The 14575-nt window shown below is 32.8% G+C and overlaps 1 protein-coding gene across 1 annotated transcript in view; it reads right to left on the reverse strand.

Annotated features, from left to right (window-relative positions):
- The window catches only part of DNAH8 (dynein axonemal heavy chain 8), a 101090-nt gene that overhangs the window by 14343 nt on the left and 72172 nt on the right, over positions 1–14575 (reverse strand). Inside the window, exons 72-81 of the mRNA XM_026034051.1 lie at positions 13732–13887; positions 12157–12339; positions 11620–11725; positions 10499–10751; positions 10215–10405; positions 6738–6859; positions 5069–5187; positions 3915–4117; positions 3056–3129; positions 242–394 (exon numbers count right to left, since the gene is read on the reverse strand). Coding sequence (XP_025889836.1) covers positions 242–394; positions 3056–3129; positions 3915–4117; positions 5069–5187; positions 6738–6859; positions 10215–10405; positions 10499–10751; positions 11620–11725; positions 12157–12339; positions 13732–13887 — 1560 coding nt within the window. The remainder of the gene's footprint in view (positions 1–241; positions 395–3055; positions 3130–3914; positions 4118–5068; positions 5188–6737; positions 6860–10214; positions 10406–10498; positions 10752–11619; positions 11726–12156; positions 12340–13731; positions 13888–14575) is intronic.

The following is a 14575-nucleotide window of genomic DNA, read 5'->3' on the forward strand; positions in this document are numbered from 1 at the left end:
CGGGAATCAAGTGTTTGCATGAACATAACTAGTAGGAATGCATGGATGTATAATGCATCTTAAAGGATTCCACCTACTGCTAAGTAACTTTCATGTCTGCAGTGTCATTTGCATTCTACAGAACACACTATTTCTTTTCTAAAAGCTTCTCCCTTCCRCTTAATTATTTCATTTCAGTGTCCAGAGTTAATTTGAATAGCTTTAATTATATTACGCATCTRAACTAGAGAGCTGAACAAACCTGTAGTAGTGTAATTGGGAATTTAGGATGTGGTTCAGTAGTTATCCAAACTCGAAATGTCTCATTCGGTATCTCAGCAGCAAGAAGTGTTTCCAGGAGCTCATCCATGAAATCCAGTCCAAGATGACAATTCTGCAGTAACACCCAGCCTCCCTGCATAAAAATGTCAACCACTACTTTTCAGAAATTAATACAAGTTATTCATAGTGCAAAGAACAACCATTTTTGAGCTTTTCCTCTATTCTGTTCCTGAGCATTTAATATAATTTAACTTGTTATTTGGTTTTGTCACAGTTAAATGAAATAGCAAAAGTAAATGTGAAAGTTATTTGCACTTCCTACAGATAACAATGAAAAATAAGACAATCACAGTAAATGTTGTAGGTAAAGTATGAGTGCTACCTAGTGGCAAAAAGAAGTTATTCCGGTCTGCTTTCTTCCAGTGAAACCACAGTGATTAGCAATCCTCTCTTCAGTTGCAAAAGAATTAAGAGTGGAAAAGTGCTAGCTGGCATCTAAGAAATTCTTTGTTGTTTGTTTCTTGTTTTGTTTTTTTTTATTATTTTGTTTTTACTTATTTGTAAATAACAATCTTGAGGTAGTGGAGAGAGGTTGCAACAAAACTCTAAAACTTTTTGAGTGTAATTGGTAGTTTATTTGAAATAAATATATTTGTATGAAATTCAGCTTCCTGGATATTAATTTCAATCTTATTCACCTCTCAAATTTTATGAAGCTCTATTTTGATTAATCTCTCCATGCACTTCTGCTTAAGAATTTAAATGCAATCAGTTGTTGTAGCATCACATTAGAAGCCTGGTGATTCAGAGGCTTGATACTGAAATTGGACATTAYTCAATCATTTCTAAACAGTGATGTGTGGATTTGATGACAATCTGTAATTTCATGTTGGCAATTTTGGTTTAGCTCATTTATAAAGAAACAAATAACTTTTTATTTGGAAATCTAATTGAAATATTTCTGGTGAACTGATGGACAATAAAAGTAAGGAAAAGAATAACAATTTATTCTATGAAAATGCATGGAGATCTATTTTTTTAATTAATGCTGCATTTCCRATATGAATTAGGTTCAAATCATGAAAATCATCTACACATATCACAGTAGAGCAGTTTTATATACTTTTTACAGAGAAATACCTTTAAAGAATGTTATATACGCTATAAAGATTTTCTTTCTCTCTAATCATAAATCTYTAATTGCCTAATCCTAAAATTATGCATGTATGCATTCCAGTACTGGTCCTTTCTCCAATCAACTGCCAAAACATTTGGTAGGACTTGAGAGGTTACTAGGACATGATGTAGAAAATTTCCATGGAAAAGGCTGAATTRGCCAGCAAACCTTGGATTATGCTATAATGTCTAGAAGAGGCATACAGACATAATCGTATACAAACACTACKTAGGTCTAATAACAGAAAGCAAAAACAAAGCAGACTGCATTATGGTCACATGAACAAAGGGTATCTGGCAAAGGATATTTTTTGTCTCAAATGAAGATATTTCACAGATAGGATGTAATACCACTGRAAAACCCTGAATTGCCTGACCTTTCCTTTTTTTCTGCATGACAGAAACATTTCAGTCTATCAGTCCAAAAAGCCTGAAGAACAAAGCATTTCCTCTCGTCATTGTACACTACAGAGTACAATGACAGAAGGCCTATTTAGATGGATGCCTGAAATGATCTTGATAACGAAACTGCAACTGTCTCAAAGTAACAATGTTCCTATGGCCTGTTCTGTACTCTCATCTCACTTCACAGACAGTTCATGCTTCTGAAACTCTAATGGTTGATAACATTTCCATAAGTAAAATGTAAAGTCTTATGTCACRAGGAGACAAGTTTTTAAAAATATATAACAGATCTGTATCTTCAAATTTTTATCAGACTTTAATAAATACTCCCACTGGAGGTATAAAACCACATACTGCATAAGGTATAAATAACATGGCTACTAAGCATACCTTTCAGTGAGCACACATCAGTTCAGAATTCTTTAGATACAGAAAAATACTACAAGTAGTAAGGACTAACAGTAGGTAAAGGACATATAAAATAAAATTTTCATTTTTCAATGTAGCTCTTTTATTTTTTGTTAATAAAGACCTTCTAGTTCTTCAGCTTGCTGAAATGTTTTAAGTCAACTGTGACTTCTGTACTTTTTCAAGTACATTACTTGATTGGACAGTATGCTTAAAACACTAACTTCTCTGCTCTACTTTCAATATTTATTTGAAATTCTTACATAAACTTGAGACTCAAAGGAGGTACTTTCACCACCACAGATGTAAGGAAAACATGAGGTAATATTAAAAGACACAAGGAAGTTCTTTYTCTGGCACATCCTTATATGCCCAGAGCTTTTAAGCTGAGTTTGCATTCACCATATTCTTTAATAGAAACTATGTGAAGAGAAAAAAAATTCCTGTACAGAAATGGGAGCTGCAATTTCTGAAGGACAGAGTAAGGACGCTATGTCCTTCCATCCTCCTCATATAATAGCATAGAGACAAAAAGAGAACATGCTACCTCTGAAATGCTGCTGAACAATACTGCTGGCAGAATTACTGACTTAGACTCTCTTGGCACAAACATTTCCTGCAGAGGAATGTTTTAAGTTTCAAGGACACTTGAGGACTCACTCAAGGACACTGGGACATTTTGTCACCTATTGATAAGCATGATGGTAGGTCCAAACGCAAACTGTTGGAGATTGGATGCAAAAGTAGAAGCAAAAGAAAAAAAAATGGTGTATGAAAAAAATACTTATTTACATATTCTTCCTACCTGATGCATTGCCATTTGAGTGAATTTGCGTGCATGAACTTCTTGGCCTTGACCCATAGAGATGGTCCTACATTCTACAACATATAAGAATGTATATTATAAACAACCTTATGTTCTTGAAGGGTAAGTAAAATTCTAGTTCAGCCACCCAAAAGGAGTAAAATATATCAAAATTAAGTGCAGTTTACATACAATAATATATCATAGAATGCAAATAATTTCAGAATCATTTTACGCTTCTACATAAAAATTTTCTAAAGACTGAAACTTTGTAAATTAAAATATCAGTCTTCAGTGTTTACTGTGTTTTCAGAAGTGAATGACTAATTAACCAATTACTATTATTATTACTGAAAATAGGAATTTGTGCCAAATTATAATGAAGTCACTGTATTCTATATATAAAGTCATTTGTTTTCTTTAAGTGTTTAAGAATACAGCAAGCCACTTAAATTAGCACAATCTGTAATGAGACTGTAATGTAAATGTCAGTAATTGTTGTTGGAAAGTTATCTTGCACATAAATTGCAGATTTTTTTTCTTATCTTCAGTTAAGATGTTTTTAAACAAGAAAATAGTATTCTCAACATGCCTTTTTTAAAGTCTCTCATTTCACAACTTGGAAATATGTTAATAAGTTATAAAAATATGGAAAACACGTTACTTCACAACTGTATACAGAATGATTCTCAGCATGGTGTCATTTGTTAAGCATTACTTTTGAAGCCTCTAAGACTTTGCTTGAGGAACAAAAATAGTACAAGAAGACATAAAAAAAATACTTTTCAGAAAAAAACTCTTAAGTTACATAATCCTTCTTGTTTCTTGAGCAACTCATGACGATGAATAATTTTCATACCTAGTTTATGCTTCCTAGCCAATGAATCAATCTGAATAGTTGGGTCAGATCCCATAGACAAGAAACAGATGAGAGGTGTTCGTTTGTCACTTTCTTCCCAAGTTTTTTCTAAATTCAAAATAACTGGTTCTGTGTATTTCTCATCCAAGGAATCTGCTATGTATTTCCTGGCTTGGGAAACAGTGCGGTCTGGACACCAAGACCTAGGAATAAAAACATATATCAAGATAGAAATTCAGTGATTTTTGCTGTTGCAAAACCAGGCTTAAATAAGAAACTTTAGTTTAATCAAGTAGAGATTTTTGTTTCATAAAATAAGTATGTTTATATGTTTGCATTTACATATGCAGTAAAAAAGCAGAACTCATATTCTTCCCGCTACTTAAGATTATTGAAAAGTTTTCAGCTGCTGACAACTTTGCCATATATAAAGCATTTGCACTAAAATTTTCGTTTTAGGGTATCTTAATTAGCGTGGGTCTTTTTTTTTTTTTTTCCCCCCCCTCCATTCTAAACAGAACTTCTGCATCTGAGAACTGAAGTAGGGAAAGATAAGATTATTTTTGAATAAATTGTACCATTGAATAAATTTGTACCAATGTTATATTATTTACTTATGTTTATAATCTACAGATTTTAAGTTTCCAGTATCTCTGTGTTTCAAGGCAGACTCAACCCTTTTGCACTGGGTTGCATTTGAGCCAGGGATGTGTCTTCATTGTTTCCATTAAAAAAACAAAGACATCTGGCCAAAAGATATAACTATAAAAAAACTCCAAATAGGCTTACTAAAGACTTGATTTATGGCACTGTACTTAGACATTCCTAAAGTTTAAAAAGAAACAAGTGGAAAAAAATTTTTGAAAACTATCTGAATGGTTTTACTCTTTTGGTAACTCTTTGTATGTAGCTGCAACGCATCATAATTTAGGTTCCATTTCCCATGACATAAAAGGAAAGCTAGAAAATATTTTATAGAAATAATATTTTTATACTCTTCAGTGATTACTTCTGAAGTGAATGAATATTAAATAACATCTCACATCATACACAAACCAATTAAAATCATGTTATTAGGATGATAGTATATGGGTAGATGGAGATGTTTGGTGAAATAAGGTATGTCGTTCTCCAACTTTTCTGAAGATGCTCACCTGATAAGTAAAAGTTTGCGACAGGTATCAAGTGAATCATTATATCCATCAGGTATCACTTCTTCCTCAGGAGCATCTTTATCAAACCAACTTTTCCATCCCTTTTCATTACGAGCAACCTGATTTTTATGACAATAATATATATATAAATACACTCCAGCTACAGTAAAATCATTTGGAAATATATTTTAATGAGATTCTTCTATTATATTACACATAATAGTATACATCTTAAAATGCTCCTGTCATAGTATGTGCACTGTTATTAACACAGCTAACCAGGAAAAATTCTCAGTTCAACTACATCCAAAAAGAAGGAGTATTCTAGACTACAAGAAAAATACACTGTGAATGATTTATTCCTTCTAATCACAAAACACTAACAAACAAGAGAAAAATCTTCCCAGTGCAGTTCAGATGGCCAAAGAATTGCAAACTGAAAATTACAGGCCCTGACTGTAAGGGGCCTGGTAAGACTGACCTAATGAATCTAACTACAACTGTGATCATTCTTCAGGCTTCTTTTAATGCCTATAACCTAATAACAAATCCACAAGGGATAATGACGAAGCGTGCATAGTGAAAATTGCTATACTGTTTATCAAACATGTTGATACCATCTGTTTTGAAATCAAGTTCCATATGCATATTGTAAACGTAGGAACTGTGTCTGCTTGACTGGYGTAATTTCAAATAGAAAGAGTATTAGAACAATCTACAAATAATAGGAAATCTCTTGGAAACCGACGCATAGGGACCGCTTCCAAGCTCAAACTTCCTATCATCTCAGATTCAGTACAACACCGAATGGTCTTTTGTAAACTACAACCCAAATCTGTGGCGGGGGAAAGAAGGAAGGGAGGAAGACAGGGAGGAAGACAGGGAGGAAGACAGGGAGGANAGGGAGGAAGACAGGGAGGAAGACAGGGAGGAAGACAGGGAGGAGGGAGACATTATAAGCAAACCACCGAATTCTACATAATCTGACACTAATCAGAACAGATACCAGGAGCACAGTGCGAGAAAGCACCTCCTAAAGCATTGTCTACAGGCCACAAGCAGAGATAAGAGATTGCACTGAAAGGACTTTTAGCTGACTCAGTAAGATGATTCTTAAGTTTTTCTTACATAMCTATATTTACTATCATCTTTCATTCACCCACAGCTGGAATTAGTAATAGTATGAAAAGAAACTGAGTCATCTACATGTTTAAAGAGGAAAGTTTCWTCTACACTAAATACAGATTTTAAAAAGCCGTGAAACTGGGACTGAGGGACCTCACTTCTGGAGAACAGTAAAAGTGTAATTGATAAGAAAAACACAAAAACATGGTGATTCTTGAGAACTGGGCATAACATTTTCAAACAATTTTTTCTTATTTTAGATTATATTCTCTTTGCATTCAAATGAATGATACTGATGTATTTCATATCATGAGCCAAATAAACAGAACAGCATATATAATGCATACGAATACGTATCAAAAACATGTTATCTCCATATTTGTGGTTTTTTATATATTAGTTGGCACTTTCCCAGCTTTCAACTGTCACATTCTCTTTTTCAACTTATAAGTATATGGAAATTTTAAGACAGCACAGGAAGTTTATTTAACATGGGAAACTAGCCGTTAATATGGTGCAAATAAATAATTACATTAAGTATTACCTGATTCATAATTTCTGCAAACTGTGGAAGTTTGCTCAATTCCACTAGGTTTAGCCATGTCATGTCAAGAATCCACCGGAATGGTTTGGGTGGGCAAGCTTTTAGATCCAATGCCGCACCTCCTGCAGGTAAAAATATTCTGATGAAATATGTAAGACACTCAAAAGCTTGAGATAATTTTATTCTGCATATTCACAAGCAGATTTTTTCTGCACCCATTTCATCTCCAATTCTGAATGTAGTGAAAATGAATCATAAAAGCAAGAAGGAAAAGACAATCCTATTATTAGAGTGAACATGACATTTAAATATTTATTACATAAAAGCACAAATTTTCTTATTTATGAAATTGAGAGGACATTATATACAGCATTTTTGATACAAAAGAATTGAACTGAATGTTACTTGAAAATTTTTGACAAATTAGAGAAAAGAATTTATAATGCTGTGCTACACATTCTGATTTGGCAGAAGTCTCTTCTCCTGCAGACTTGCAGAGAAAGTTCTGATCTTTAAGATGTTTTCCTGCTGGTTTCTAGGATGTAATATTTACATTTATTCTATCAGTGATGATTWTTAGGAAGGAGTGGCCTTGCTTTTTTAAAGAAATGAGATAAATAAGCATGTGATGTAGAAAAAATAATTATTAACCCAGTTATCTGAATATTCTTAACTAGAAACAAAATAATTACCTTGCTGAATCAGAACAATATTCTGCCAATCACAACAATTARCTTGAAAAGAAAAATGCACAGGGCAGGTAATAAACAGGTTTTAGGAAAGTTTTTGCTTTTAGTGAAATTTTTCTTTTAAATTTTTCTTTTAAATAGGGAGATCTATTCAATGAAGAAGGACAATTCCATAAGTGTTTCCTCTTTGGACTTTTTGATATTCTTGCTGTTAAAACCATTCTTAATCCTTACTTCTTATAACTAATGGTTTGTTATGCTAATGACTTCAAGTTAATTATGTAATGTGTAGAAAGTATTTTATTAGTTTTCATTTTGCCATAGAAAGGCATATATGAAAGGTTCCAGKATCTAGAAAAAAATGCTTTCCACACAGTGCACAAGGCTTTCCTCCACATATGGATCCATTTAGATAAATAATCAAGAAGCAGAATTACATAGGCTTAATATATCATTTAAACAGCTTAGCAAGTTACTGAAGGACAGCTTAAYGGGCAAAACTGTGTTCAAAAAGTGAAGTTTCTACATACAAATTGTTTTCTTTCCTATCATGCAAAAATTTAAAGCTACCTCATGTGCTTTTACTGAAAGCTTTCCTACTCTTGCCCTTTCTCTCCTTCCCTGTTCCCCAGAGAAGGCTTCAGTAGCTTCTCACAAAGAAAGAGAATAATAAGTACATAGACCTCTGTTTTTCACATATCCTCTCTCAAGCTCAATCCATTAGCTTATTCTTATCGGCCATATGATACTATTTTCAATAATCGCACCATTTATAAACTCAATACAATAAGTCAGCCGGAATAGCTTTGCAAATTACTGCATTCTGTGAGAAATGCACTTCAGTCAAAAAGATACTTTTATTAATAACAGGTAATCATTAATTATCCATAAAATAACATGGCAATATGTCTAGCTTGATTTAAGTGTACAAAGCCAAAGACCTTTTGCAATTCCTCTACAACATGCTCTGTTATTTTTAACTGAGTTTTGCACTCAAAGCTACATTCTATTAGAGAATATTATACTCTTCACTGGTATCAGTCTCTCACTTCCTTCTAACAAAGCATATACTCAGGTTTCAGATACCTACAAAACTTTCAATCAGTTCCTCAGGTTTTCTTTTATCTTTTTGATTTTGTTTCATTCTATATTAGTTTCTTTATAAATAAAAATTCAGTCACAGTCTACTGAGATAAAAATAGAAAAAAAAAATCCATATGCAATTTTTTTGGATGAAAGCTGTTTTCCTATAATTTAGAGATGTGCTTTCTCTGTTTTGCAAAATAGGCTGCCTTCAAGCTACAGCATTAAAATGTTCAGGAGGGGGCTAGTGTTTTGCTTTAATGAAAAACTATAAACAGAATAAATTTCAATTTATGTACTCTAGTAGGGTGAAAGATTTACAGTCAATAAGCCCCTGAGACTAGCTGAATAATGARTTCTAGGTACTTTTTTCATTTCAAATAGTAATGTGTATTTCATTGAGACATCCTTTGATAACATAGTYAATGAAATGCCATGAAAGCTCTCTTCCTGGAAAGAAAAAGGAAAGAAAAGGGAGAGAGATTTATTTTGCAAATAAATTCTTCCCTCAGCTGCTTGAAGATGTTTGGTACCACTAGCATTCATTTTGCACTAAGAAGTGTCCATTCAAGGAGGAAAACTGGAACCATATATTGATTATGGAAGATAGGTCAGAGCSCAAGACACCTTGGCAAGGCATCTTTATAATTTACTATCATGTGAATAATTACAGAAAATCTATTATCACTTGGTGTCGTTCTATGTACCACAAGAATTTCTCATGATGAAATCAACACTGGGAAACTGCAATTTAATGATTTATACAAAAATTTTTAAAAGTACTCTTATATTTTATTACGGATTGTCATCAAGAGAAAGGGTAAGACAAGACTTTCTGCCTCATATGCCAAAGGTATACTTTCCTCTGGCAAAACAAGAATCAGTGAGCTAAGGAAGCAGGAGACAATTCCCTGCTAATGCTTTGCTGAATTTAAAAGAAATTGAAGCATTCCATAGGTAGTAACATGGGGTTTGGGTATCACCCTCAAAGCATAAACCAATTATCAAAAGATTTTAGGCATAAAAGAAAGGAAATTTAATCATATTTCCTGTCCCCTCGACCTTTCTTTTTGAATAATGATCCTCAAAATGTGGGTTCACTTTAGACATTTGATCTTTGCAAGATGCATTTGAAAAGATTCAAGCAGTTTTTATATGAAGCTCCACATAAAGCATCCTACTCACATATTTCATTCACAATGTTCAGATAACACAGACCAGCCCAGTTAGCCCATACGAGCACATTACTTTCTGAAAAAGTCAGTGTCAGTGGTTGTCAGAAGTCATAAAAAAGGTAACCTCAAATTCATAACAGTGTTGCCTAGACCTCATGTAGGACTGTTCTAATAATTCAGAAGACAGCTTCATCCATCTCCATGATAGAAGAGAAGCAAAAGTTCGAGAAGTCATCTAATGTATAAACAAGTCTACAAATGTAATACAAAATAAACAACTATTAAATCTATAGACTGAGAGAACCAAAAGCTATTGTTCTTAGAATAGAGCAAATCCAGACTAAATGGAAGTAGAACTGAGAGAAAGAACTGCAGCTAGCTGCACTGGACCACAATAGGGATGAGAATAGAGAAATCTCTTATAGAACTATTGGTAGAAATCATGTAGTCAAATATCAAACTTTGAAATTGTGTAAGAGTTTTAAACATTGAAATTACCTCTAATATACAATACAATATCTTCAACATACCTCTGATAAGTGCATGAAACTCTCTGTTTTTCACATGTCCTCTCTCAAGGTCTATTTTTAGCGTCAGGAGGAGGGTAAAGAGGAATTTGTGATTTTCGTACAAGCCTCTGACAGAGTATGCATAAGTTTCAAACGTAAGAAACTCAATAATATTTGAGATTCTTTTCTGAGGTAATGGAGACTTCTCTGATCTGAATAATTAAAAAAAAAAAAAGTATGTTACTAATAGCAAACATACTTGAAAAACCAACATTTTAACAGTAAAAAAATCTCTGTCTTCCTACCTGGCCATAGATTGATCAAATAACTTCAAGAACTGAGCCAGTGAAGTTTGGTACATATTATTAACCATGCTCATTTCTGTAATAAGAAAATAAAGAATGCTTCCACGTGTGGCAGCAGGTCGATATTCCTCCTGAGCAGTGTTAATCTTCACCTGAGTTTCTGCTGCCACAGCCAACTTTTCAGCTACTTCAGCAGCTGTTTGCTTAGTTGTTCTGAGAACACCAATCAAAGACTCATCATCTACTAAAGAACCTAAAAAGTCAAATACGGAATGCAGTTAGGACGTTTTTATAAGAACTGCATTATTTGTTACATGCAGAAGTCAGAAGCAAAATTACAGAAACTTACAACATATGAAAATTGTTTACTGAAGTGGAGAAAGCCTTTTATACAAGAAATACTAAAATTGTTTATATTCAATATGCTAAACAAATGCACTCAACTTAATGACCATGTCTGTACCAACAGTAGGACCAAGTGTTCACATTCTTATGCATATTATATACTGTATATATGCACAGTATCTCATTTATTTCATCAGTAGTAAAATCTGCTGATTGTTAAATATTGTCAAAGACTTAGGGTTCTAAACAGCATTGGTTACCCAACAGTATGGGTGTTAAGTATTTACTAGTCTAATTTACTAGCATATCAAGTATTTACTAGTCTAATGAGTAACCAATTTGCTGGAAGCTATTATGTTATCATTTCAGCAAAGAGATAACAAACAATCATGCACTGGCTCCCAAGATACTGCAAAAGACATTCAATACAATTTAAGTTAGCCAATTTAACTTTGCATTTTCAATGGATTAAGAATATACCCATTGTCAGATATCATATCTCATTTGAGAGGCTGAAACCTCTTAAGCATTTGAATTGTTTCCTAAAACATGTTTAGGTGCTTAAAAATATTCTTCACTGTCTAGTCTTCAGTATCAAATATCTTGCACTCTGGTAGATCATCGTATTTCTGAATCCCTGCATTCAGAAATATCATTATGTGCTATATTCTTGTTCATTGCATCTTCCATAAATAAATGAATTTCTATATGGAAATGTTCTAATGCAAATGAGCTCAATATGCCTAATAAAAATCTGGGACATTTTGATATAGAACCTTTGGTTGCACTTAGTTTGTACAGAAGATTGTCTTCCAGTTCTTTCATCTTTCTCTTATTAAAGGTTACATCTTCCATGAGCTTAATTCGCTCTGCCTCCAGTTCCTTTTATCAAAAAAAAACAAGAAAAYGATACGACATTTTAAAGACTGTACCAATGAGATATATTTAACAATCACTCATCAATTTTTTGAATTCATGGAATTTATGGCATTATTTTTCCAGCTATTATAAATTACTCTTTTTAAAATGTATTGCTATAACACACTTTTCTTTTTAAGCAGTGGTTATTCAGTCTGAAGTACCTTATGAATATCAAATTCTTGAAGTCATTTGTTTGTGTGTGTCACCTTGACAGTCATCAGTAGAAATTCTCCCCCAATTTATCTTTATTAGAAATTYCTATATCAAATCTGATGAAATTTTTTTAAAATGGTGGACATGTCTTTCTCTACTTGAGCTTTTCTTTCTCCCATATGCTAAAAAAGTAAACTGCAGCTAAGTATCACTAGGGTTTGTGTGCGTTGTTAGATTACCTGTTTTTCAGTAAGAATTACTCTTCTCAGTAATTGATTCTCAAGTCCTTTCATTGTAACAGTAAAATCAATAACTGATGTCTTTGCATTAATTTCAGGTGTGAAAGCAGGATTGGGTAGCTTTGTAGTAATGTACAGTCTAAAGGAATTCATTACTTCTACTTCTTTATCACCAACTTTCACCTATTGAAGAAGAAAAGTGTAGAAAAACGAACTTGATTGCAGTCAATAACACTGATGAGCAAAACATCTGTATATTTGAAATGCCAAATAGAGAAAATTTATTTCACAAGTTAAATTTGTCATGAAAATGATATTGAATGAACAAAGGTAGCATTTGCAGTACGAAAATGTTATTGCCCAGAAAAAGAACTGGGATTTTTTTTTCATTGGGAAATAATAATTAAAACCAATTAAAAACTTCAGACCATTCAGCTTACATTTTATACCTTTACAATGTTAATCGTGCTTCAAAAMTAAGAATGGTAGAAAATGCATCTTTTGGAGTAATCATTGTTCTTCTCAGGGATGAAAAGAAATAAGTTGATCCAACAATGGAACATAAATTATGGGAAAATAATTCTGTATTTTTAAAGTAAAAGGAACTTTATCATTTTTGAAAGTATCAAYAAATTCATTCAATGTTTGCTACAGAATTGTAACAGAAATTGAGACGTTTGAAAGTAGCAAAGTAAGTTATAGTCTTCTCTGGAAGCTGCATGTGTTCACTAACACAAGAAATCTCTATATGCTGTATATGCTTTATATATCTGTATATGGCTGTATATGGCCCTCCYAGGCCAATTCAAATAGGTGCTTTAGAAGTAGTAGGATTGCACCGCTCCCTTAAGCCTACTACTTTGTTCTGACATTCAAAACAAAATAACCATACAATAACCTTTTTATTTTCAATATCAACAATCTGTTCTACAATATCTGTCATATTCCAGTCAGTTAAKAAAGATTACTTGAAAATGCTTATATAGGAATACATATAATATACAATCATTTTATTTCAGGATATTGTGGGGAGAGTGCTTTTATAATTTGAAGGTGATCTTATTAAGTTCAGAATGATGCAAGACTTCCAAGGYGAGGAATACGTATATTAACAAAACTTCAAGTTTTCAGATTGCTACTCCAGAAAAAAAATATTTCAGATTAAAGATTCTGTGATTGCTATAAAGAGCACTGTGCTCTAAGGAGATAGCTATCTTTTCTAATCTGTTAATTCTRTTCTTAAAGTATTTAAAATGGAATTGTATGAAAATCAATACAATGTAATGTAAGCATTTGAGAGGAAAAACTTAACTGGTTCTCACTTGAAAAACTTAAAGGTAACGTCCGTGTCTGAATATAAGTTTTAGATCTGTCAACTTATTACTCAGGTGTTATACTAAGGATCTCTCTCCTGTATCATGTTTTATTAATTCAGTTTGATTCTTGACTTTTTTTTTTTTTTTATTGAATACAAAGTTTGCCAGATTACTTAGAGGTTTAGAAAAAAAAAGACAAAATACTGTTCACCACAAAATTAACTACTTGGCTAAATCCAGCTTTTGCTAGATTACTAACCTTGAAAGAAGTTCCAGATTTTATGAAATTCTTCTCTAATATATTATCAAGGACTGGATCCAACTCTTCACCTATATCTTCAATCACAAGTGATCGTCCCAGTGAAAGACTATCCTCTAGGTGTGTACGGAAATACTTGTGATTCAAAGTTGTCACCTGAAAAGGTAAATTATAGACAGGTATAAAAATAAAAACATTTCTACAAGCTCTTACATAAAAAACACAGTTCTTACATCAAAGACTTTTTTCATTATTTTTGTTATTTGCTTTTTAAATAAGCTAGCAGATGTTGACTACAAAGCTATTTATTCAAAAAGGAATAGTTTAGAAACTTCATATCAGAGCACAACTCAAAACTAACAATTTATTGTGAACTAAAGTTACACAGAGATAACTTTCAAATCAGAGATGCTTATCTTTGGCTTTTCTGTTCTATATTTTCAAGGATTTGCTTTTCCAATTTTAAAGTCTGGAGAAATTCTTTCTGGAAAGATGAATTCAGTCTAAACAATGAATCAGTGTTGCAATATTCTGAGCTTAGATTAAAGAGTCAAAAATCTTATGAAAAGAGATTCAAAACATATGAAGTGGCTACAAATCATGAATTGACACTGTTTTTGTATTGCTTTCAAGATTCTGACTCATAGAAATCTTTCATTGTATTTTCAAGGTTTTGCCTACGAATAAGAAGCACTGCCAATCTGCTGTAAAGCACTTGGAGGTCTTCGTGGACACAAGGTTGAACATGAACCAGAAATGAGCTCTTGTGGCAAAGACTGGCAGCGTCCTGGGTTGCATTGGATAGAGTGTTGGATAGAGCACAGTCAGCAGGTCACAGATTCAC

Source organism: Nothoprocta perdicaria, unplaced genomic scaffold, assembly GCF_003342845.1.
Source record: "Nothoprocta perdicaria isolate Ctin4 unplaced genomic scaffold, notPer1 scaffold_139, whole genome shotgun sequence".
Lineage (NCBI taxonomy): Eukaryota > Metazoa > Chordata > Aves > Tinamiformes > Tinamidae > Nothoprocta > Nothoprocta perdicaria.